The sequence below is a fragment of the Capricornis sumatraensis genome, chromosome 2 (genome assembly GCF_032405125.1).
Source record: "Capricornis sumatraensis isolate serow.1 chromosome 2, serow.2, whole genome shotgun sequence".
Classification (NCBI taxonomy): domain Eukaryota; kingdom Metazoa; phylum Chordata; class Mammalia; order Artiodactyla; family Bovidae; genus Capricornis; species Capricornis sumatraensis.
The window spans coordinates 210,811,465-210,837,118 of NC_091070.1; the positions used below are offsets into that span (position 1 = coordinate 210,811,465).

General features: G+C 49.8%; 2 protein-coding genes and 1 pseudogene across 2 annotated transcripts in view; 1 reads left to right on the forward strand and 2 right to left on the reverse strand.

The window, feature by feature from the left end:
* Nucleotides 1–312: 312 nt before the first annotated feature.
* NCDN (neurochondrin) lies at nucleotides 313–8,907 on the reverse strand. The gene is made up of 7 exons (XM_068964850.1): nucleotides 8,893–8,907; nucleotides 7,564–7,704; nucleotides 5,496–6,464; nucleotides 4,325–4,566; nucleotides 3,545–3,769; nucleotides 3,023–3,165; nucleotides 313–1,747 (listed from the first exon to the last, which is right to left on the reverse strand). Exons 2-7 carry the CDS (start codon nucleotides 7,684–7,686, stop codon nucleotides 1,311–1,313), a joined length of 2,139 nt encoding a protein of 712 aa, XP_068820951.1. The 5' UTR covers nucleotides 7,687–7,704; nucleotides 8,893–8,907; the 3' UTR covers nucleotides 313–1,310.
* Nucleotides 8,908–12,491: 3,584 nt separating this feature from the next.
* KIAA0319L (KIAA0319 like) overlaps nucleotides 12,492–25,654 on the forward strand; it is a 99,141-nt gene continuing 85,978 nt past the window's right edge. Inside the window, exon 1 of the mRNA XM_068964193.1 lies at nucleotides 12,492–12,630. Coding sequence (XP_068820294.1) covers nucleotides 12,492–12,630 — 139 coding nt within the window. The remainder of the gene's footprint in view (nucleotides 12,631–25,654) is intronic.
* Nucleotides 15,914–16,487, reverse strand: LOC138073635 (thioredoxin, mitochondrial pseudogene; annotated as a pseudogene).

Sequence of the window (25,654 nt, forward strand, 5' to 3'; positions counted from 1 at the left end):
ATGGCCTGGATGGAGCCCTGGCTCTGGGACTTACTGGCTGCAACACTTTGAGCAAATCACCTCCCGGGCACCTGCTTTCTTAGAATCGGGATGACGCTTGCTTCATTGGATTCTTGGGGGAACTGAATGAGAGGACACTTATGAACTGTGATTAGCAGGGCATGTGTGTTGTGAGCTGCTGGGGCCCGGAGGGAAGAAGGTGCAGGACAGACCACACAGGAGCCGTCTTGTCACCAATGAACATTTATTGAGTGTCCACATTGCACAGCTTTGAACTTGGTGATCACAGAACTCACTGGGGGAGGGAAGAGGGAAGCAAGGGGTCAGGCTGGGGTGGGGGTCCCCTGGGTTCGTAAGAAAGGTAGTCCCTGCTGGAGCCGCCAGTCGCGTCTCTCGGCAGAGAGCAATCATCAGCAGGGGTGGGAGTGGAAGCCAGGCACCACGATGGCAATGGGGTGCAGTCACTAGGGGAACATGCTCATTCTGGGAAAGCATCCTTCCGGCTCCTGGCTCCAGCCAGGCCAGATGGCACCGAGGGGACAGGGATCAGGTGCTCGGGTGTCCAAGCAGGGATAAGGACAGGCAAAATAAATAACTCCCCAGCCCCCACTGTCACTCTGCTGCAACACGACACAAAAGCTTAGAGACCAGGGCCCAAGGGCTCCTGGGTCTCCTCAAGGAAGCTCACGTGGAGGGAGGTTTCCTGACCCCCCACCAGGCCTGTCTGCCCCAGGTTCCCCTGGAAGGTTGGGGCAGTTCAGACCCTGGGTCACTGAAATTGACAGGAAGAACTGCGATGTCAATGGCCTGAGCCTGCTCTCTGCCCAAGGGGGCCAAGGGCAAGAACCAAATGGCCAATTTAAAGGACGTGGACCTGGGAGGCCAGAGGGGCACCATAGTCCTGGGGAGCCCACGCCCTGGCCAGCAGGGCGCATGGGCTGAGGCAGCCAGCTCCTGCCAGCCCTGTCCCATTTGGGGGTCTCTCTCTTGCGAGGGAGCCAGACATCGGGCAAAATGACACCTAGTGCCCCCCAACTCTGGGGGCTGCTCCAACCTCCCCTGACCTGGCGGGGACAGCCACGCTGATTTCCAAGTCAATCCCTGCCCCGGAGTGGGCCCAGGGGGCGTGACGCAGGTTCCTTACACTTGAAGGGTGGGCGCCATGCCCTCACCCCTCAGAAAAGCCAGAAAGCTGGGGTGTTCGGGGGGGAAGTTTGGGGAGGGGGTCTAATTGGGGGGCTTCAGGGGAGATGCCTCCTCCCTCCTTCCCTCGCTGCCCACCCCCAGGTCTGTCCCCAGTGGATGCCCCCTCAGGGCTCAGCCAGGCACTGCTCCAGGGCGGCCATGCGGTAGTGGCTGGCAGTCTCCTCGCCGGCCTGCAGCCTCATGGCCTCCCGGCACAGCCGGTTGGCTCGTGCCAGCTCAACCAGGACTCCCTGATAGGCGGCCACCATCTCAGGCTTGACAGAGTTGGGGCTGACGCTGCCCAGCAGCTGCAGCAGCTCCTGGGGCCAGCGGGAGCGCAGGGCGGCAGGGGCCAGCCAGGGAAGCAGGGGCACACAGCCCGTGAAGGCCTGCATGCCCAGGAACCAGAGCTCCTGCAGATCCGCCCAGACGCCCTCGTAGTCGGGGGACAGGGCCAGCACTGCCTGCTCTGAGCCAGGCGTGGCCCGGGCCACGTGGGATTGCGACAAGAAGAGGATGGCGGCCGCGAAGAAACCTCGGGACGCGGGCGTCCCCTGCAGAGCTGGAAGGCAAGCAGGGAGGGGGGCATGAACCAGAGGAGCTGGCGGCCTCACCCAACCCCCCTCCCCTTCCCCCCTTCCCGGTGGGCACACTCAGGAACCTCCGAGGCGCAGCTTGGAGTCAGGCTGCCTGGGTTCAAACCCTACCTTCACGGTGGGACCTCAGGTAATTCACTTTCTGGGTCTGGTTTCTTCCCATGAGTAAAACGGGGCCAATCGTGCTAATCTTAGAACTCTTGTCATAAGAATGAAATGTAATAATCTTGGGACTCTACCTCGTGGTTGGACCCTGCTACAGTCTGAGTGGTGATGGGAGGTTCTGCTGGGCCTAGCCCTTCAGCAAATGAGGGGGGTGTGGCAATTTGATTCTTAGGCCAGAAGAAGGTGCCAGAGGGGACCACGGGCTTGGCTCGCTGGCCCACAGGGCTACTATGCCCCTTGTACTGCAGATGCTCTCCCGAGGCTGTCGGGCTAACCAGCACTGGGACTCGACTCAGGGGCTGTGGAGACGCAGCCTGGATCTGAGGGAGCTCCAGGCGAGAGGGTCGGGTGGGTTGGGGCGAGGCTCCTGATCCACTGGGACATGCCCCTCTTCCAGCTGCCAGGCACCCTACTGGGGTCCCCCCGCACAGGGAACAGAGGCTGCTGAGGGTATGGACTCATTACACTCTGTTCCCAGGCATCTGTGCAGCTCCTCCAACCTGACAGATGGGGAACAGGGAACAGGCGGGGACAGAGGGACCCAAGCAGACACCCACGGCCAAAGTGGGAGACACAGAGGGCTGGGAGGGGGCTGGAGCGGATGCCCCCCCAACCCGCACACAGCCAGAGTGAGGTGCGGGTGGGGTGGGAGGGACATGCTGAAAGAGCACTGAAGCCTGTCATGAGGGAGGTGAAGCGCTGAGCAGAGAAAAACCTCAATGGAGAGAAGTGGTGTTCCTGACTCAGGGCCTGGGTGGGGGCGGCTCCACCTTGAAAACACGGAATTCAGACTCCTCAGGCTGCTGGGGGTTCCAGGTGCTTATGCCTTTGCCTGAGAGCAGGCCTGTACTTACACCCACCAGGCCTTGCCTTCAAAGTCTTTAGAAGGAAGATGTTATTATCATTCGGGGAAGAAGGGTGGGGTGGGGCGGGGGATGGAGGTGCACTTCAGAGATTGATTGGAAAATTCTGTAAAACCATTTTCAAAAAATGACGACTTGTGCCCAGAACACAGTCTGGTCTTCTGCGTCCATCCAGGCCTTCCATCTGTTCGGACTGGGTTCCCAGGGGCTTACCTGGAGAGGTGCTCAGGAGCCGGGCCATGAGGAGGCCCAGGGTAGCCACGTTGGCAGCCAGAAGCAGCCTCCCCTGCTGCTGAACTAGTGAAGGCAGCGACGCCATCAGGGTGTTCATCAGAGAAGTGAAGCAGGCATCCCGCCTGGGGAAAAAGGGAGGCAAAGACGGGAGGCAGGGGATGAGTGGACCCAGACCAAGCCCTGGGGCAACCTGAGCTCCCAGTTTCACCAGGCCAGGGTTTGGCAAGGAATTAGGCAGCATGGTGAACAGTTAACTGTGGGCCCCTTCTGCAGCATCTGGGCAGCAGAGACTGGGTTATGGCCGGAGCAGGTAGACATACACGCCCAGGGGGAGTTCCACACATGCCAAATCCCAGTATGGGGTGGCTCTCTCTATTCTGAGGCCCTTTCATTCTAACGTTAACAGGAACCCATGGGTCCAGGGAAGCAGAGGAGGCGACTGAGACTGCAGGCAAGCCTGGGCAGGGTCCCTGCTGCCTCCAACCTCCTCCCCAGCCTCACTTGATCAGCCCTGGTGCAGTGACCACGAGGTTGAGGAAAATGTGGCAGCAGGTCTGCAGGCCGATCTCCACACTGTCAGGCAGCACTGAGGTGTCGTGGCCGGGGGAGGTGAGCTCCCACTGCTGCAGGAAGTACTTGCACAGAAGGGAGGGGGCCCCCTCCTTGATCAGGATCTCCCGGGGCCCATCCTCGACAGTCAGGTGGCACCAGCCGGGCAAGAGGAGCCTGGGGGTGCAGAAGGGACAGAAATGTGGGGGGTGAGATGAAGGCACCAGGGTTCCCTTCGGGGGGGGCACCCCATCAAAGACGAACAGAAGTCGGGGAGGAGAACACGTCCTTGTAGGCACTGTAGAAAGAACACAGACTTCGGAGTTGCACATGCCTGGGCTCAAACCTGGGCTGTGAGTGTGGGCAAGTGACTGTAACCTCCGGGAATCTCAGTTTCCTCACCCTGAAGACGCGGATGAGACTCCTGGCCTAGGTGTGCTGGGAGGACCAAGTTTTGGTAAAGGGTGAAATAAAATGCCTGGCAGGCAGCGGATGCTTAATAAGCTGGAGTTCTCTCTCTACAGAACAATCTGGGCTTGGCAAGTGAGACTTAGGAAGCCCAGGTGTCCTGTGGGAACAATCCCTCTCTACTCTCCCCAAAAGAAATAATACCAAACCCCATGCCCCAGTCAGGAAGCCCAGTACAGCCGAGTTTGGGGAGAGAGGAGGTGTCCCTGTTACAACCCTTCCTTTAGAACATTCTGGCTCAACAGACTGTAAGCACAAACTTACCGGAGCGCGTCCCCGGGCCAGGTGGGCCCCGGGGTGGTAGGGGAGATGGCCAGGGTGGCCACTTGCTGGGAAAGGTCGTTGGCTTCCTCGGCCTCCTCGTAGAGGGTCTTGGCATAGCGGACGAGGAAGGGCAGCAGCTGGCAGACCTCCTTGCGCAGGGACGAGGTCTCCTCGGCCAGCCAGGCACCCAGGATCCGCACGGAGGCAAACACAAAGGGCTCCTTCTGCTTCTCTGGCCCTACCTGTTACCAAAGGACCCCCCCTGAGATGGAGCAGAACCAGAGACCCTCCCCTGGCCGGCCAGCCTAGGAATAACACAACTAGAAGGAAATTCTGGCCTGCAAGCCCTGCAAAGGCCGGCCCTATGGGCCCAGAACACAGCACGTGGTTGGGACACAGCACATGGTTCACTCAACAGGGGCCCGGCACAGAGCAGGCCCTCCGTGCAGGGCTGCTGAGCCAACTGGACTCCAGAGGACACGGCCCTGCACTCACTGGCACTCAACCTCAAGGCGAGGACACCCGTGGGTCCACGGCTAGATAAACACTCCCTCTCGGTCAACAGCCCGCTCTGACCAGGGGTGATCGCACATACCTCGTGAGGTGGGAGGTATGAGGGGGAGGCCAGGCCCCGGCTACTGTGGAAACTGGTGGCAGCGGTGCGAGTGGTTGGAGAGAAGCCCCGCTCTGGGCTAAGTCAGAAAGAATGGGCCCGTGAGGGAGCTTGGCGTGGTAGCTGGGAGGTCGGGGGGGCTGGACTCTCGGACAGGAGCGGGGAGGGGTGTTGGGGGACGTGATTGGATGGGAGTCGGGCAGGGAGGTCAGGAACGTGTGTAAGACAACGCTGCAGCCTGAGCAGGACAGGCTGCTTCACTTGAGTGTGTGTGGATCGGGGGGAGGGTTGTGAGTGGGAGGCTTCTGTGTTGTGTGTGCGTGTGTGTACTGTGATGTGAGTGCACATATGGTGTGTGGTGTGGTGCTTGTGTGGAGGCTCAGGGAGGGAAGGAGGGAGGGAGAGGGAGGCTCGCCACACACTACTCCCTGGAGTGCTGCAGGACCAGCCACACACCCAGGGCCGGGGTTCGCCTCCTGCTCTCCCTCTCCCTCGCTCTGGCTACCCGCTGCACAAGGCCCCCCTCCCCCTCCATGGCCCCCTCACCCCTGCCCTCACCTGCTGCAGGTAGTGGATGACAGCCCCGATGGCCTCCTTCATGATGCTCACAAGCTGCACTTTCTGAGGCTCCTTAAGCAGCGACTGCTCACAGCGGGTGCATTCCTGGATCCCCAGCTCCATGAGGGCATAGCAGGCGGTCACCACATCCTCTTTCACCTCTGTGCCCGTCTCCTCCAGTGCCAGCCGCACCTCCACACATGCCAGGTTCACCAGCAGGGCCAGGAACTTGCTCCCGGAGCTGCCTGCTGGGATCCAGTCGGAGCCGCAGGCGTGTGCCAGGCGGGCGGCCAGCTTCAGTGCGGGGTTTCGCTGCCAGGAGCTCAGCTTGCTGCCCAGGATGCGTGCCAGCCCGGCCTGCAGATCCCGGAGGCACTCAGAGGGCACGGTTGTCGGGGGCAGAAAGAGGGGCAGCAGCTGGCAGAGCTCAAACTTGCTGGCATCCTCAGCTTTCTGGAAATCTTCGCTGAGGCCCCGCAAAACAGCCAGCAGGTCGGGCTCCGCCTCCTTCCAGCACTGTGTCTCAGCAGCAGCCAGCAGCCCCACCAGGAGTGCCAGGGCCTGGTCAAAGCCGTAACCGTGCCCTAGGTACGCCTGACACAGGGCAGACACGGTGCCTCCAGCAATGAGGTGTCGCGGACCACGGGGGGTGCCTGCCACGGCTGTCAGGCACTGGTAGGTGTCATCGACCATGGAACGGCGGGCAGCATCGTCAGGGTCCCCCCGGGCTGTGAGGAAGGTGCTAAGGATGGGGATCTTGTTCAGGACCTGGGGATGGGCGGCTAGTTCAGGGTCACTGCAGAAGCAGGCCAGCAGGGCCACACCCAGGGCCCGGAGAACGTGGTCGGGGCAGCCATCCGGCGCCTCCTTGGTGGTCAGGAGTCGATTGGGGAAGGTGAAACCGACGGCATCAAAGATCCGCCGCCGAGTTTTGGCATCGATGTCACCTGCTTTGACTGCCTTGGTCACCTGCGGGAGGTATGTGCGATCAGCAGGATGGAAGGAAGGGCTGGCAAAGACTCTGCCCTGCACTCTGGGGGTGGACCGTCAGCAGAACTAGCTTATGTAACAGGACTCACTCTGGGGTCAGGAAGCCTCCCGGAGATCACCTTATCCAGCTCCTTCCTTCTCCCCTGAGGCAGACAAGTGTGGCCTCTGGGATCCCTCCTCTAGGATCCTTGCAGAAGGGAGGTCCAGTCCTCCTCAACTGTTCTTCCTGCCATGTCGTTACCCTGTTAGCTGGAAAGTTCTTGATGTCTGAGCTAGCGGCCCAACATCTGAGTTGCAAGAGGTTGGAACTCAGTGTTTAAAATTCTCCAAGGACTTGGGGTCCCTCTCTAATCACTCCCTCGAGAAGTCTCTCATCCATTCCCGCCACCTTCTCAGGGGAAATGGCTCCTGCGTCTCGCCGCTCTGCCTGTCAAAACATTTCCCCTTACATTTCACCTAAACACCTCCTCTGCTGCAGTGTGAGCCCTTGACTCTGGAGCCGTCTCCCTGTTGCCATGGCAAACAAGCAGGCTGTACTCCCTCCTCCCTTCACCCCCCACACACCAGCCCCCCCTTCCCAGCACTGCAGCTCCTGTTCTGCTGTCCCCAGCCTGGGTTCTTCCAAGAGGGCTGAGCCCCAAACCAGCTCCTTCATCCCCAACCTACATACCCATTCTGGCCATCCCCAGGGACCCTTTCCCAGTCACTTCCAGTCCTGCGACTCTCTCCACCTCCAGAACATGCATCCCCAGCCATCAAGTATTCTGCACTAGTTACTACCTGCTGCTGTTACCCTATGAGTCAGCTCCCATCTGCTCTGGGACGCCCCAAAGGGCAGACCCAGGCAGCCTCTTCCAAGGCTCCTAAGGGCTGCAAGCTTTCTTCACCCTTACTTCCCCCTTTGCTCCCACATGCAGCGGGAGCAAAAATGAATCCACAGGTACGTGCCTTGGACCTTCTTTGGTGCCTCTAGGTTTACCAGTGGCACCTACATATCCTTGGGGACTTGTTGACCCCATTCCTAGAGGGCCCAACCACCCAGCCCTTCCCACCTCCCAGCTGTCAGTCAGTTCCTTACTAGCAGCAGGGCTGCAAACTGCTCGCTGTCATTCTTGGCTTCACGGAGGGCTCCCAGGTAGCGCTCCAGGGTGGGGTTTCGGCTCTCTGCCTGGTTCAGAGCTGGCTCGCAATCCGAGGCCATGATGCCCGCCTTGCCCAACTGTGAACACAAGAGGGACTGAGCATCCCTCTGCAGAGGAGGGGTGGGGGTGGGAGTGGAGGAGGGAGGGAGGGAGGGATTAGCACAGAGGGAGGGGAGGATCAGGAGGGATGGACTCCTCAGGACTGACCTCCCGTGGGGGAGCCCCTTTAAGGGGCTGGACCCTCAAGTCCTTAGGGATGAAGAAGGGACCCTGGTCCAAGGTCACCTCTGGAAAGTGGGAGAGAAGGACCATGCATCCTGCTGCTCAGTTGGACAGCTCTCCTCAACAGTCTCCTGGGGGCGGGAAAGGGCTTGGCCCCACTGCTCCGCTGCCCCCTGCACCAAAGGCCAGGTTTTGTTTCCCTCCACCAGGCGTACAAGGAAGGAGTGGTGAGGACGGACAGGGAGGAATGGAAACGTACATGGTGAAGTTCGATTATCCGTACTCAGGCTGACATGAGGGAAAAGGGCATGCTAGGTTTCCTTTCCCCTCCCTTCTTCAGAAGACACAGGACACAGGCTTCAGTAGAAGTGAGGGCGCAGGGCGCTGACCCAGGGAAGGCTCAGAGGCCCCTCTGGGGACGCCACCCCTCCAGCCAGGGCTCTCAGTCGCCCCCGCAGGCTCTGTGCCTCCTCTCCTTTCCCTCCCTCGGGCAAAAGCTGCAGCAGCAGAAGCAGCAGCAGCAGAATTAACCCCTTGCGCTCCCTCTCCTCACCCTCCCCATCCGGCTACCAGCCTGTGGATGCCTGCAGGGGCTGGAGAAGCAAGAAGGGGTCCCGGGTAGCTCCCAGGACAACGGATAATCCAAAAGCCGGATAATCGAAACGGGGCCGCTGAGATGGGGAGATGAGAAGGGGAGGAGGGTTTCTGGCGGTCACCACCTGTCCCGCCGCAGCCAGGTCACAACACGACATTGATGAAGTCACGACAGGGCGGCGATGAGATCACACTTCACGATGGCGCGGTGATGTCACGGAGAGATCACGGCAATACCACGACATGGGACAGCCCCCAAAGATGACAGGGCAAATTTTTTTTAAAAAAAGATATAGCTATATGTTGAGAAGGGCTGCGACAAAATGGAGTCTCGACAGGGCACGGTGATGTCGCGATAGGGTCCCCGGGGTGTGTCGGCATCGATCCGCGCCGGCTCGGAGCGGCCCCGGCTGGGATGAAGGGGAGGGCCTGAAGGGGGCTGAGCTCACCAGGCTGCGGCCCCGAGCGGCGAAGTCTTCTCCGAGCGCGATGCTCCGGGAGCCTGGGGCCGCTGCTCACGCCGCGTTGCCCACTCCAGGCGCCGGGGTGCTGCAGCTCCACCCCTACCCCCGCAGCGCTTTCGACCAATCCGCGGCGGCCTCACTCCAGGCTCCAGCCAATAGCACGGCTGGGCGCTAAGCCGTAGGGGGTGCTGCCGCTGCCGCCATCTTGCTTGTGGGTATTGCCCGAGTCTGGGGCCTGGGGCTCGCTCCCGGCGGGCGAAGGTGCACACCGCCTCTGGAGAGCAGGAGGCGACAGCCTGGGGACCCAGGTTCCTTCGCTCGTGCGTAGTTCTACCCTCCAGCACTGCCCCTCCTCCCACGCGGGCTCGCGGCTAGAATTGAGCTTCCGGGGGGGTGGGGGCCAGGAGGGCTTGTTTAGCATGGAGAGTGTGTTTCCGGGTTGAGACCGGGAGGTGGGAGGGGGCGGCGTTTCCGGCCATCGTCGCGGTCCAGGGCAGCTGAGGCGAGAGCGAGCTGTCCGGGTGGGGAGCCCGCGTTCGCTTCTTCCTTTTCCTCCTCCTCCGGGTGAGGGGAGCGGAGGTTGGGGCCCCGACCCCATGGACCGGGAGGAGGCGGAGGCCACCGAGAGCCGGGGTCCCGCTGTGTGGCCCTGAGCCCCGGTAGGTGGCCGGGGGCGGCTGGCTGCCGGGCCGAGGACCACGAGCCCATGGGAGGGGCGAGCGGGACGGGCTATTTCTGGGGGTGCGCTGGCCGGGTGTTGGGACCCGGAGGTGGCGCTCCTGGCCCGACTAGGACAGCCAGCTGCTTCTGGCTTTGCAGGTGCCGGGCTGGAGTCCCAGGCTGAGCCCTTTTTTGGGGGGGGCCCGGGCCTGGTCCTGCTATTCCCTGCATCCCCTGACAGACAGACAGACAGACAGACCGACCGGCCCCGAGACGCTACTGGTCTCCTTCCTTCCTCGCCCCTAGTTACTGTCTCTGGTGTGTGTTCTCCCCACCAAGACAGCACGTTGATGCTGAATAAGGGGGGCGGGGCTGAGCACTACTTGTACATTACGTTGCGAAACCTGCCTTATTCAGGACACGGATAATTATGCCCCCCAGAGGGGTCCTATGGTGGTTGCAGTGAGCACCAGGTGAAATGAAGGAAGTCGAGAGAAAAGCTTTACTTCCGTTCACCTCACAGTGCTTGTGCCCAACTGACGACAGATGCAGTGGCGCCCCACTCCAGTACTCTTGCCTGGAAAATCCCATGGACGGAGGAGCCTGGAAGGCTGCAGTCCATGGGGTCGCTGAGGGTCGGACACGACTGAGTGACTTCACTTTCACTTTTCACTTTCATGCATTGGAGAAGGAAATGGCAACCCACTCCAGTGTTCTTGCCTGGGGAATCCCAGGGACGGGGGAGCCTTTTGGGTTGCCGTCTCTGGGGTCGCACAGAGTTGGACACGACTGAAGTGACTTAGCAGCAGCAGCAGTTAGTGAAGAGTATTAACTGACTCTCCTTGTGGTTTCTGATCTGATTAACAGACTGGAAGCTAGGGAACAAGTAAAAGGACGACCTCCCAGAACAATCTGTTCATTTTTCCAGCTATTTGGGAAACAATGTCTGCAAATATAAGCAAAGCTATTCATGGCAGTCTGTTCTGTAACTTTCCTAAATATCTGAGACTTTTTTTTTTAAAGAGCTTTATTCTTGATTACTCATACTAGCTGAATAGGCTGTTTCAGACGTGCTCTGTCGTTGTTCAAACATCTTATCGCTGGGTACATAAATGGAGTTCCACGTATGTAGCTGACAGACTGAACTATGATACATCCCCCATCAACCTGAAGTATTAAGTAAACATTACCCCCTGCTCTGTCTGAACAGCTGCTGCAACAGAGAGTGCTTTTATTTCGGGTGTACTTGTAACGCCCTAAATGCCAGAACTCTTGCTTGCTTTTCTAGATTTTCATTTGTCAAGTATTGTGGGGGTGTGTGTTCTCTCCCTGGGCTGTTTCCCTTTGATTCTGTAACAAGCCGTTTGGATCTTAGTGTTGAGTTGTTGTTCCTGCCTCTGGTCAGCAAGGCTTTGACTGGACCCTAGCAGTGATTTGTGCCCTTAAGCAATTGTAGGTTTCAGAGGAAAGACTGATTGGGAGTTCACAAGAAAATAACCGCCTCTGTCTCCTGCACGATTTGTGAGACCTTGCCCTTCTCTAATCAGCTTGCCAATCCAGTGGTGTTTATTACTCCCATTTTCAAAACCTATTCATTTCTTTGATGCTTCTTTCGCCCACCTGCCACGCTATTGATGACAGGTGTTGAGTCACCTTGAATTTAAAATCCTTTTGTGGTAGGCAGTAACGTGTTGGGTGAGATTCATACACACACACTCACGTGCACATTCAGTCTTTCCATCTTGGGAGGCTAGGTTGCTGGATATACTTTCTAACTTAGGCTCCACTTCATAATCCCTTGAGCATGTGTCTGGCCTGCACACCTTTCTGTCCCCTTCCCCCTAACATACAATGACAAACCACTGGAAGTAGGAATGGATGGAAGTGAATGAGAAAGAGGATGTCCTTCAGGTGCTTAAGGCTCAGTGAACACTTTTTCTTGGGTGGGCTGTACCTTAGTTTGGCAGTTCTGTGTGCGTGTTTGTCTATTTCCTGATATTGATAGCCAACCTAGACAGTGCTGGGCTAGGATTGGGGGTTGTCAGTCTGTGCCATTTTCTAGATGTGGATGACAGGTGCATATTTAGCACAGAAGAGTTTTGAATTGCTTTTTCAGAACTCAGTCAACCCTCATAATGCTGCCGACATTTATATAATAATTGATACAATATAGGGAAGTTGTGTAAGAAGAAACTGATGGAAAGTTATTTTTTTTTCTTCTGAAAGGGATCTGTCATTCAACCCGTAGATTCTGGATGTCTAGTACAAAATAGGGGTTGTGTAAATACTTCTTGAGTGGATATATGAATTTAAGTCAGGAATTGCTAATGATTCTGAGGATCCTGGAGGTGACATCAAAGCATAAACTGGATAGATTTTAAAGATAAGAGTGCTGGGGACAATAGCAAAGTGGAGAATGCACGCCTTAGCTAATGACAGTTACACGGAAGCTTTCTAAACACATAGCTAGAAAAACCTCCGGGTCAGTTCACCTGTGATGAGCCGAACTCTCCTCTTCACAGATAAGAAAACAGTATTTGGATGAAGTCACAAAGCAGTTAGCAGAGCTAGAACTGAAACTCAGATCTTTTTTTTCAGTTGGGTGCACTTTCCACTCTTCCACATAGATGATTAACTGTCAGATTAGAAAATAATGGAATATAAAGTGTTGCAGCTTTACAGTGGATTCATTTCATATCCCTTGCTATGTTTTTATCCTGATAATTACAGGCTATGTCAAAGCTCAGGTTTGAGGTTTATAGACAGGTATGAACAGTGAAAGACAAACTTGAAATTTCTCTTCTCCCTAATCTGTCACACTGTCTAGCACTCTGCATTTCGAGGAATCAATTATTAATTACTTGGCATATAATTTCTTCTTTTTCTGTCTTTCTAGTGGACTGGTTCTGCCTGTCTGGAAGGCCATGGAGAAGCTGGGAATCAAGCCAAGCCGTACTTCTTGGATTTTATCAAGATTTTGTTGGCAGACGTTTGTGAAGCAGTTCAAAAGCTTGTACCTGTTTTATATTTGCTTCTGCTTCAGTGCTCTGTGGTTGTCAACAGGTACCATTTTCTTTAATATTTAAGATTTTTTTAAAAGGGTACTTTGTGTAAGTCTGTCAGTTCATTTTAAAGACTAGTAAGAGCCAGAAGAGCTAACTGATAGAAATGGTCACCCTTTTGGTGAACACTTAGTTTGTTGGGTTTATTTGTTTGTCTGTTTTGTTTTAGACCAAAATTTAAATTGGGTTCTTTCTCTTTTTTTATTTTTTGAAAATTTTTTTTTTTTTTTTGTCTTGTTGCCACGTGGCATTCAGGATTCTTAGTTCCCCGACTGAAGATGGAACCTGCGCCACCTGCAGTGGAAGCGCAGAGTCTTAACCACTGCACCACCAGGGAAGTCCCTGGGTTCTTTCTCATAAAAGAGGATCGGCATGGTCATTTTGAGATTTCATGAAGATGTAATGAAAAGATAAAGGTTTCAAAGTTAGACCTGGGTCTGAGAGCTGGATGTTTCTTTCCACTTAATAACTACAAAACCTTGAGCAAGTTACCTATTGTCTGTAAGGAAGGATAAGACCTACGTCACAACTTGATTTAAAAGATAAAGTAATTAAAGCGTATAGTACAGTGCTATGAACATAAGTGCTACTTTGCTTTCTTTCCTTTTCTGACAGAATCTACCCTCTATACTTAGAAGGAGAATATACCTTTTTCCATAGAAAGGGGTTACACTGATAGATTTTTAAAGTATGGTTTCCTTCTAGAGATTATTTCACCAGTCTTACACCTCTTGCCAGGAAAAACTGCCAAAAAGGCTAAATTTCAAAAAGGAGCCCTTTTTTTCCTGTCTTCTTTCCTTTGGTTCTTTGTTGACATTGTTCCTTTTAGAGTATGGAAGTGAGAATGACTTCTGCGTATGCTGCTGTTCTGGGCAATGACCAAAAGACTTATGTTGTAGAAACCGCTGTCTGGGGCAACTAATCAGTCTTTTGATCCTATAATTACCAAGATTTCTATTGCTTTCCAAAAGGAGTTGGTGGCCATGATCTTGAGACTCAAATAATTACTGTATTTAGCAATTTCAGTGACATCAACTTTGGGGTTTTTGTTGTCTTGCAATGATGGTTGATGATTGCATAATTATAGCAGTGGAAATTGCATTTGACAGAAAGCTGACCTAAATATTTTTTACCCAGATGATGCTTTGCTGGGACAGCTAGCTATTTCAGGTCAACATTTTATGTAAGATTATTTGAATTAAATAAGTAACTGATTTACCATCATCAGAGTAGGAAAATCACATTTTTTGAAGTGCACCTATTGTATACCAGACCCCAGCTTATAGACATTATGTATTTAATTTAATCTTTACAGTAACCCTAAAACAGATTTATTTTTGAAATTAGGAAATTGAGGCCCAGGGAAGCAAAATGACTTGACTAAGGTCACACGGCAAGAGCACAGCCGAGCCAGGAATCTAAATGCAGGTTTTTCTGCTCTAGAGCTTATACTCTTTTTCTTCTGCTTTGCTGCCTTCCAACCACAGGTGATCTTTTAGAGGACCAAAGGCAGCTTTTTTTGCCCTGAACCAAAATGAACAGCTTGTTATTTGAGGGATTCTGAGTATAGGGGAGGAAGAAGCTTTTCTGAGTGTTTTTTGTATTTTCCAAGCTAGTTAGTTAAACAGAGCGCTGCAGGTTCATTGGGCTAGTCTTTAGTATCCCTGGTGAGTCTGGTGCTTAAAAACAGCACCCTAAGGAACACATTGAGTATAAAGCTAAAGAGGTGGTACTTGGTAGGAGTGGCTCTGATGGGAATTAGATTGTACCAGTTCCATTTTAGAAAAGTTTGGAGCTCTTACCATGGAAGAACCAAGACCCATGTGTGTTCAAACTGAATGAACGTGCAGGCAATATCTGACAGACAGGTTTGTTGTGTGTTTTAATTTATCAGAGCTCTTTTAGATCAATTTTTTAAAAAAGCACAATGTCCTAATAGCGAAAGTGAATAATAGACATAAATAAGAGTATCACAAATAAGGAATTAAAATGATTTTATAACATTAAAAAATGTTCATTCTCATTACTGACCAAAGAGCTGCAAAGTAAAATGAGAAAGCCTTTTTAACCTATCGTATTGATGAAGATCAAAGTAGAAATACCTGGTGCTGCCAAGGGGTGATGTCGTTGCTCTCCTGTTGTGCTTTTGAATAGAGAACTTTTTGGCATAAATCAGGATCCTTAAAAAGTTCATGTTCTTTGACTTAGTAATTCCCCTTTTAGGAATTTACCTCAAGGACATATTTAGATGGTTGTGAATGAGAGCATCCATCCATACTCATTTATTCTGTGTTGGAAAACATTACTGCTACCTGCCCCACAATGGGAGTTTGGTGAAATTATGGCCTGTCCACATGGTGAAATATTATCTCACTTAAAAATTCACATTTTAAAAGAATGAGTACATGGAAAATGTTCCTGATGTTAAGCATGAAAAAACATGATACACAATTGCATATTCATGTTCAAAATTGCTGTCAGTTTTGTGAAAAGAAAAATATTTTTGTATAACAGAAAGTCTGGAATGATATATATATATATGTATATTTGAGTAGTGGAATTATTATCTCTCTCTCTCTCTTTTTTTTTTTTTGACAGTGTAAACCCTAGCTTTATTGGTCCAGTTTTTCACAGTGAAGCCTCACAACCAAAGGGCCAGCTAATGGTGAGGGAGAGTAGTATCTTGAGCCTTGCAGAGTCAGGGTTTGCAGGATACCCTCAGCCCAACACATGTTCGCTGCCCTGGCACCTGGGAGAAAAGAGGGAGGTGGCTCTCTGCAGGAGAGGTGGGGGTGTGGATACAGGGTCATGTAGTACAGGGCCCAGGGTCTGTTCTTCACGGTGGGCGATAGAAGGATCACATAAAGTTCTTTATTACAGACCTATGAAAAATGAGAGAATTATATATTTTATTCTCACTTGTTTGGGTTTCTTTTTCCTTCTTTGTCTTTTCACAAAACAGCAGCAGGAAAGGAAATGCAGGAGGCAAATGAGCCAGGCACCAGTATTCCGATCAGAAGGGAAGAGGGAGACAGGACTAAACCGTTATTGCAGGCTGGCCCCAGGGCTCTGTCCCAGCATCCTCAGCGCAGGGCCAAAAGCCCTGGAGGGAGCAGACAGAGCCAGGGTTGGGGGGCAGGGGGGAGACGACTCTCAGCTGGGCCGCAGCCCTGTCCCTCAGGTGGCCACCCTGGCCTCTGTGTTTGGAGGCTTGGTCTCCAAAGCTTGGGACCAGACAGAGGGAGGAGGCAGGAAGGGCCAGCAAAGAAAGGCTGTGAGTTTTATCAGGGTTCCCCTGGGACCATGGGGCCCAGGTGGGCAGGGGCACTCAGGATGCTTCCCGCTTGTCCGCTGGTCAGCTTCTTCAGGAGGGTCTCCAGCTCGTTCTCATCATTTGATGTCCACGAACTTGTCCACCACATCCCCATTCTTCCTGGCCAGGACGGTGGGCACAGCTGACACTGCCCATCATGTTAGCCTACCCTACAGTGAGGTCTGTGTGGTCATCAGTATCCACCTAGGCCATCCCCTCCTTCCTCTGCTGCTTGGTCACCACTTTCTCTAACCTTGGCCCCTGGATCTTACAGGGACCACACCACGGTACATGGCAGTCCACAACCAGTGGTGTCTCTGTGTTGACAACTTGGTCTTGAAGGTCAGGTCCATCCTGGATGTTAGAGTTTGTATAGACACTGGTGGTGTCTGTCGACCAGGCGTAGCTGGGTGTTACTGTCAGGTTACTAGGACTGTGCTGTTGGGGTCTACAGTGCCCTGGAGGCGAGGGCTGCCCACCCACCCTCAGAGGGCTTCCCAGAGATGACAGGTCAGGAACCTCCATAGGAGAAGCTGCTGAGCCATCTCCCTGCAGTGAGAGTGAAGGGATGCACAGCATAGCCCTCGCCACTGGTTATTACTCTTTATATTGATTCTTTTCTGTGTTTTCCAGGGTACATGTTAACTCTTCTTATAAGGTGGGGGTAGACCCTATTTGAAAATGCAACAACGAAACAATAGTAGCAAAGTCCTGTTGTTGGTAGCCTGAATCAGTATTTATCTACTTAAGAATTTGTTTGCTTTTTACCTGAGCTATTAAGTTTTCTCTGATAAAATACATTCCTGATGGTTTGTTGTTGTCTTTAGTTCATGGATTATAGAAATTATTTTTGAAAAACACCAAAAGAAAGCAGCTCTGCAGTTACTCATTGCCGTTCCTGTTTATCACTTAAGCAGTTCCTTCGTCTCTGGGAGAACCCCAGGTGTGCACTGACTTACGTATAATGGGCTTCTTTTTTGTTTCCTTTTTGGGTTCAGTGCCGGAACCCACTGCTAGGAAGCAGTGATAACAGTTTGATAAAAGATGCTCTGTGTTTTCCTCATGAGCCATTGAATCACTATTTTTCTAATGTTATTGTTAAATGGCTTAAAATAGCATTTTGGACGCAGGGATTATCAATATCTGGAGACAAATGTGAAGTGACCCCAAGAATTTGCAAAGTCCTGCGATAGTTTGTCAGCTTCTTGAGAGCTGAGATTTTGCCTGTGTTGCTTATGCCAGCTATTCCTAGCAAGTACCAAGGGCTTGGTGTATCGTACATGCACCATAAGAATATTTGTTGACTGAATAATAAATTAGCAATAAGGGAATTGTCCCTTGAAAATTAAACATTATAATCATTAAACATTAAACATAAACTCATTAAACATTAAAATCAAAGTCTATCATTGGAGAGTGAAAGCTTAGAATGAACACAATCAGAGCAGAGATATGTGAAGGCACTTTAAGGAGACGTAATGCCTTTGAGAACATCATGATCTGATTAAGATATTGACAAATAGTGTGAGTGAGTGATAGTTGCTTAGTTGTGTCTGACTCTTTGCGACCCCATGAACTATAGCCTGCCAGGCTCTTTTGTGTGGAATTGTCCAAGCAAGAATACTGGAGTTGGTTGCCATTTCCTTCTCCAGGGGATCTTTCCCACCCAGGGATCGAACACGGGTCTCCTGCGTTGCAGGCAGATTCTTAACCATCTGAGCCACCATTCTTTACCATCTGAGCTAAGCCTACTATTAAGAGACATTTCTAAATATAAAGATGGGTCAACTTAAAAAGTATCAGCAGATGCATGCTTGACTTTATCTTATAATCTATAGACAATACATGAGAGTATGTAATGAATCCATACACCTTTTCCAAAGAAATACCTGAGACAGAAGTAGCGGTACAGTTATAAATGACAGTCATCAGTCAGATGGAATAATTTAACTGAAGCTTCTCTCTCTCAAAGAGATGGGAACTGGCCACGTGGTCAGAATGGAAATACAATGTGCTTTTAACTTTGTGTGAAAAATAATGTTCAGTTTCATGTTGCTGTTTTTGCCAAATAAATCCTGTACTTCACATTACTGCCCGAATGCTTTATTAAAACTCCGCTTCTGGGCTTTGTTTTGGAAACTGTTACTTTTGTTGCCACCTCCCGATTGCTGTCCTCTGAAGCTTCTACTTTCCCGTTGTCCCTTGACACCTCGGCTGCCCTCGCGCTGTTCCCTGAAGCCTCTATTGCCTTCTCATTGTCCTCGGAAGTTGCAGTCTCCTTCCCGTGGTGCTTCTAGCTCTGGTTGCTCCGTGGCCTCCGAAAACTGCCAGGGGCATGAATCTTGCCACTCCTCCTCTGCCTCTGTTGCCGGTGCAGTAGGCGCATCAAAGCAAACACCCTGCTTTCCTTTGAGAAAGACCGTCCCCTTCACTTTGAAATCAATATCCTCACCCAGTTGCTCTTTAAGTTCTTTCCAAGCATACCTAATGGTTGGCATTTCAACTCACAAACGTGTTAACCTTTTAACATATATAATAACAATTCAAAAATATGTTAACATTTAAAGGGCCAGAACCAGCCTTGGAAAGCTAAACCAAGATGAGTCATTGAGGCTAATATACACCTGAAGCTAACCGTTGGCTGTGAAAATGTTTACTGTTGTTCCCTTGCTTCTGGGAAATGGACTACAGAGTTAGTTAGTAAGTATTTAGAGTACAGAGAAAAAAGATTCAATTCAGAACCAGTTTTTTAGAACTTAGTAGGATTATGGTCCTGGACGAAGCACGAGGTCAATAAAGATGAGTATGGTGCAGTTCCTGCCCCGGAAGAACGGCTCGTTTAACGAGGGGGATAGATGTATAAATGCTATGATGTGGCAAGTGAAGCGATGGAGGGGTGCAGGGCCCAGAGTGCTGCTGCAAGCAGAGACGCGTTCAGCTTGGAGAGGAGCGGCAGAGCTGAAGCCTTCTCTCCAGGGAAGCTGATGCCTGACAGAATGTTGAAGGTTGAATTTGAAGGCGATTCCCAGGCAATGGGATCAAAAGAGCAAAAGCACAAAAGTGTGAAACAGCTTAGTAAACAAAGGAGACTCTGCGCAGATTAGTGTTGCTGAAATAAAAAGAGCAAAGCTGGAATGGTGACCTCTGAAGAGGTAGATGGTGGCCAGGTGATGAAGGATCTTATATACCATAGAAAGCGGCTTTGATTTTAATTGTTTAAGGCAGGTGGTCTACAAATTTTCTTGATTATGCACTCATATCCATAAAAAAGTTGAGGATGTGCTCCAATTTTTGTTTATACATTGTAAACAAGCACCATTGTGCTAAAGTCTTATGTTTATAAGAGATTCCAAAACAAAACCTTAATAAGATCAACTAAAAACAAATATTAATAGTTTTAATATTTTCTTTTCATAATTCCATAATTTGTCTTGTGTACCTCTGGTAAGCCAAAACTCTAGTTTGGAGAACATTGCCTTAGAAAATTGGGAGCTATTAAAACTTTGAGCAGAAGAGTAATACTGGTACATTCCTGGAACATTTTTGCTAAAATATAGAAGAATGGTAATGATGCAGATGGGAGAAAGATGGCAGGGGGAGGAAGATGAGGGCTAGAGGTAAGGATATCTGTTAGGAAGCTAATAAAATAGTCCAGGAGAAAACTGTCTGTCTTCAAGGAACCTCTCTCTCACTGGAAAGAGCAGTTTTACTCAGTACAAATCAGTAGATATTGGGCTAAATAGATAGGTAAAATTTAGGAGTTCTGTAGTGAGAGATTAGAGGTATTTTTTAATTGAGGTATAATACCATTATTTAATTCCAGAACCTTTTACCTCCTAAAAGAAACCTCACACCTATTAGCAGCCATTCCCTATTTCCCCTCCTCTAACCTACTCTCCAACTCTAGGAGTTTGCCTTTTCTGGACATTTAATTAATTGGATTCATATAGTAAATGGCCTTTTATGTCTAGCTTCTTTCACTTAGGGCCATGTTTTCAAGATTCATGTTGTAACCTGTTTCAGTACCACTGTCCTTTTCACAGCTGAATAATATTTCAGGTATAGATTTTGTTTTATATAGTAGAGTTGCTGAATCATATGCTGACTGTTTAACTTTTTTTTGTTTACTACGGCAGCTGCATCGTTTTACATTTCCACCAGCAGTATATGAGGGTTCCAAAACGTTTCTCCATGTCCTCACCAACGCTTGTTATTCTCTGTTTTTTTGTTTGTTGTAGTGGAGGTTGTTGAAGGTGAGAAAAATCAGGGAAGGTTTTGTGGAGGAAATGGAACTTGGCTTGGGCCTAATACGTATCCAGTTTGCCAACAGACAAACCGACGCAGTAACAAACAAGGGCTAGTCAAACAACCAGATGGGTGCAGATCATTTATTTGTTTTATTTTTTTAATGATTGCTTATTCATTGCGCAAATATTTATTGAGCCGAGCATTGTTCTTTGTGAGGGATCTCTGGCCAGGTTCCTGGCTTCGTCTTTCCCAGCCAGGGAAGCTTTCTGAACAAGCACACCGCATTTGTTGTCTCTGTTTTCCCACCTCTGTCCTCTTCTGAACCAGTGAGGTCTGGCTTCTGCCTAAAGCCTGGCTTTTACCGAGGTAACCATGACCACCCTAGCTTGACACCTTTACTTTTTACTTAACACCCCTGCTGCATTTGGCACCTCTGGCTGCTTTCTTGATGCCCTCTCCTCAGTTGCCTTAAGTTGCAACCATGCCTTTCTTGGTTCTCCTTTTAGCCGATGGATCGCTCTTTCTAATTATTCTTCCCTCAGTCTCTTCTCAGCTTGTCCCTTAAATGTTTTGTTCTTCAGGGTTCTGTTTCTGCTCTTTCTTGTGTGCCCACCCTGGACAATCTCATTTTTTCCCTTAGTTGTAACCTCTTTGCTCACTGCTCCCAAATTTATATGTGTTCATTCACTTCTCTGCTGGACCGCAGGCCATGTAGCCACCTGTATGTCACATATCTCCAACTTAATGTATCAAGACTGAACTCTTCATCTTTCACCCCTCTTCCTCCTTTATTCCCTGTAGCAGTACAAAGACCGTGTATGCCATGAGGCTCCTCCGTGAGATTTTCCTGGCAAGAACCCTGGAGTTGATTGCCGTTTCCTCCTGCAGGGTGTCTTCCCTGCCCAGGGATCAAATCCGTGTCTCCTGCATCTCCTGCCTTGCAGGTGGGCTCTTTACCACTGAGCCACCAGGGAAGCCCCCAGTGCAAAGACCACCTCAGCTCGTTCTCCGAGGTATATGCGTCCCTGAGTCATTCCGTGCTCCCTTTTCTCCTCCACTTTCAACTCGCTGTTTGCAGAGTGCCATCTCGCGTTTCCACGTAGAGTGCTCTGTTCCTCTGCCTGTGCCGTTGCCGTTCTGCCTGATGCGTTCTGATTCAGGTAAACATAAACTCCTCTCTGGTGCTTTCCCTGACGCCTCTGATTTGAGCTTTTTCTTTAGTGTTCTCGTGTTCTCTATACATTGCTCTGTTTTTATGCCATATTGCACCGTGTGGTTTTAGGCTTTGAGAGGAGACGTTCAGAGTAGGTCTTGCCCTTGAATGTGGTCCTTCCTCCTAAAGGCCTTTCTAGTGCCGACTGGTATGTGTTGCTAGTGTGATTTCTTCACTTTGGCAGAGCCGGAGTTCTACAGCGCTCCTCATTCCTACCCCAGCACTGCGCAACCGCTAGTGTTTCTGTCTGCTCCTCATCGCCGCAGCACCTGCTATCTGCAGGCCTTTGTGGGCCTTTGTGTCCCAGCCCTCAGCCTTTGGGATTTCCCTGTTTTCGCAGCTCCCTGTCCAGTGTCCCGCCACTCAGATCCCGGCCACACTCCGAGCTCGGCTGCTGGGCCTTGATGATACTCTGTACAGTTTGGGTCCCAGTTTTCTGTGCTGTGGTTGAGAAACTGTTCCTTAAAAGAGAACTGGGCAACTTTGGGGCTCACTTGAAGTTTCCCTTCTCCCAGGGATTGCAACCTTACACTCTTATCTCCTGATGGAAAGCAATTGTGTTAAGTACTCTGTCCAGTTTTATAGTTATTTATATAGATGATGAGTCTTGTACCAGCATGCTCCATCATAGCCAGGAGCAGAAGTCTACTACACGTGCTTAAGTGTCTACTTCATGAAGCTGTCTTACTTATAATTACTTACTTGATATATAACATGTAGTAGGTAGCAATAAAGGTTTGTTGGGTTAGCCTAAAGATAATGTTTGAGATAGGACCACTTTGGAATATATATGTTAAGGAGAATCAGTCTTTCCTATGCTGTTTTTTCAGTCTTGGTCCATTAAGTGGACACTTCACTTCCCAGGAAGATTATTTTTTTCTTTTCCCCTGACCTTTTCTGATTCTCTCCAGGAATGGAAAAGTGATTTTCCTGATTAGTGATACTGGAAAAGAATTCTGTTGTAGGGAATGGCTAATCTTCAGAATTTTCATGTGTTCTCTCCCTGCCATGCTCTAACTGGTCTGCCCATCACAGGGCAGCCTATATTTGTCCAGTTGATAAGTTTTAATTCAGTGTAGGAAAGTATTAGGAAACGCATTTGTGATTGTATATCTAAGCTATGTTCTCCAGGCACCTTATCCCTTATAAAGATATTTTGTTCTCCATGTACCTCTAACCGCCATGTTTTATTTTTTCAGTTAGTCCTAAACTCTGGGTGGGAGAGATTAATTATCACCCTCAACCCCCACAGAGGCTGCAGATGGGACTCAGGCAGCTTCTGGCTTAGCGAGAGGCCTTCCCTCACCAGTTGCCATCCCCATTTTGCTCTCATACCTGCTTGCATTTGCCCTCGGTGGACAGAAGGCGCCTGAGCTCACTTCCTCCTCTGCCCTCCTGTGTTCGTTGTGTTGTGCTTTGAGAGCTGTAGCTCCTGGTGTGCCAGTCAGACCAAGTGGTGTTTTTTTCCTTTAAGAGAATAATATACTTCTCTTTTTTATATTAGAGAAAAGCATTTTCAGGAGACTTTTTAGGTGGCACTCTATTGCTGCCCTTCTTGTATCTACTGGGCACCTAATTTAAGGTGAATGACTAATGGACTATATACCTCATAGCAAGGAGCCTTCAGCAGCAACTTTTTCCTGCCAAACTGTCCTATATTCTTAACTACATTGCAGTACAGGAAGATAGTAAATTATTAATCCTAAATCTGTCTCCTCAGATTGTGATAATGACTTGAGTACACGGTAGCTGGGGGAAGGTAGGGTTTTCTGGCTGTTAACATAAACCGTACAAGCTCTTTGATTCTAAAATTCAGCTAGCATTGAACAAGGCTGTGGCATCTTTTTACATCACAATTTAATTGACCTAAGTAAGACCAGTCAGAAATATCTTAAGTTAGCCTCTCTCCCCATGAAATGAAGTAATTGTCTCTTGCCTAAGTACTCCCCAGTAAAAGATAATCATCTTTTTTGTCTTTTTAACCTTTTATTTTGTATTGGGGTATAGCCAGTTAACAATGCTGTGATAGTTGCAGGTGAACAAAAGATAATCATCTTAAGTCCTTCTCTCTCACTTGGAAAACTGTAAACCTGGTGGGTTCTATTTGCGCTTTGTGCAGACACAAACTTACTTCCTAACTTGTGTGACAAAGAGGGTTAAGAAAGTGGTATAATTAGGCAGTAAATCCACTTCAATTTAAAAACTGTTTTAAATTGACTCGCCTAGAAATTCCTCAGGGAGGAAATAATAAAATAGTGGAGGAATTTATAAAAACAGAATAACAAATACAGGACCAAAATATGGTCTTTTGGCTTATTTTGGAGGTTGTATAAAAGTCTTACTAATTGGAACAGCTTGCAATTCAAAGCACTGTGTGGAATGAGCAGGAATGTGATCAAAACTGTGTGTGTGGTTACTCTTTGGACATCTATACTTCGGTGAGTAGTGTTGACTAAAAAAGATGCACAGTGTGAGAATTGTGAGTTGTTTTATTTGGGGCAAAATGAAGACTGCCGCCTGGAAGGCAGCACGTCAGATAGGTCTGAGAGATTGCTCCAAAGAGGCACTGAGGGGAGAATCAATAATATATAAGATTTTGGTGAAGGGGGAGTTCAATGCAATCATGCACTTAACTTTACAAAAGGTTTTCCGCTGGTCAGGAGGAGCTTATGTCACCATGAAGGGTGCTTTTCTAGATATGAAGAGATGGAAGGATTGGGATCATAAATCAGTTCCTGAAAATATCTAATCTAAAGACCTGTTCCTCCAGTTTCCCTGGAGCAGAGTGCTTCCCTCTCCACCCTGAATTCTTCTCAGGGGTTGCTGGAAGTCAGCAGCTGCAGCAGCAACAGGACTCCATCTCCACAGAGGCAGATGGCAAATGCCTCTGTTCAGCCTCTGGCACATGCTCTTGGCAAGTGCCAGCTGTAGCTGACAGTAGTGAAGGGTTTGGGTTTAAACACACAGCTCTTGGTTTGAGGGCCTGCCCTTTGAACTTTCTTTCTCATCCTCCATCCAGGAACTGCCTTGAGAAAAGTCAGCCCATGTTGTTAAGATGTTTTAGCCACTTTTGATTCCAGATAGTGCTGGATATGTTTTAGAGAGAAGTTATAAGAATTGGTCTTGACCACCTACCTAGTTCATCCGCTGAGTAAGAATCAGGAGGCAGAGTGGTCAAGACCCTGGAGCATGGACTTGGGAGTCAGACAAGCCTGAATCTGAGTCTTGCTTCTCTTATATACTGGGTGGTATTACTGAAACTCACCTTTCATCAGGTTCTTCATCTACAAAACAAGAATGACAGTACCTCTGATACGGTTGTTAAGAAGATCAACTGAAATGTTCGTGCAAAGTGCCTAGCTTTCTCCCGGGTACATAAATAACAATTTAGCAAATGTTAGCAGTAGTCATTATGATATAACGACATAATAAACCCTGACTAGTTGGATTCTTGTCTCATCCCGGGATGACCCAGTAGGCGGTGGATTTGAGGTTTCTGTTGGCTTCTTAAACCTCTAGTGGGACATCAGTCCCCACATTTTTTGAAGTATACTGTAGGCAGCTGGCCTTTCTGCATCGTCAGGAAAATTTAGGCCTCCATTCAGGTCTGAGGTTGGCTGAAGCCCATGACAAGGTGAACTCTGTATTTCCTATAACATAACCCTAAGGAGCAAGACTGGCTACTTGTTTGGTCCTTCAGTCAGGGATCCTTTTCCTCTTGAAGAGGGCTCTGCTCTGCTGGTCCTGAGCCCTGGTTCACTTCCCTCAACACTGATGATCTGCCCATGTTTGGCAGACTCTTGTGCTAGGCCATGTTGGTTCTTGTAGTCAGGGCAGTGTTTTGCCTGGGGCTACTCTAATAGCATTTTTGGATTTTATGTCAGAAGTAGCTTGCAGAGATAGTTCCTTCCTTCAAAACGTATTTATTGGGTGCCTGCCATCCTAGACATTAGAAATGCACTGGTGAGGAAGGCAGACATGGTCTCTGCCCTCTTGGAGTTTGCAGGCTAGTGATTCCTTGGCGATTACTAGGGAAAAGAAATTCTCTTCGACAGGGGTGATGTTACTGCTATCAAGGTTTCCTTCAAAGAGGCTGAGGTCTCCCTAGGGTCTCAAGGTAATTCAGTGACAAGAGAGACCCAGTTTTACTTGCAGAATCCCAAGAGACTAGAGAATGTGATGTCTCAGGCTGGTCTTAGTAGAGGAACCTTCTGCTGAGAATTATGTAGGTGAAGCCCCTGTCTATTAATA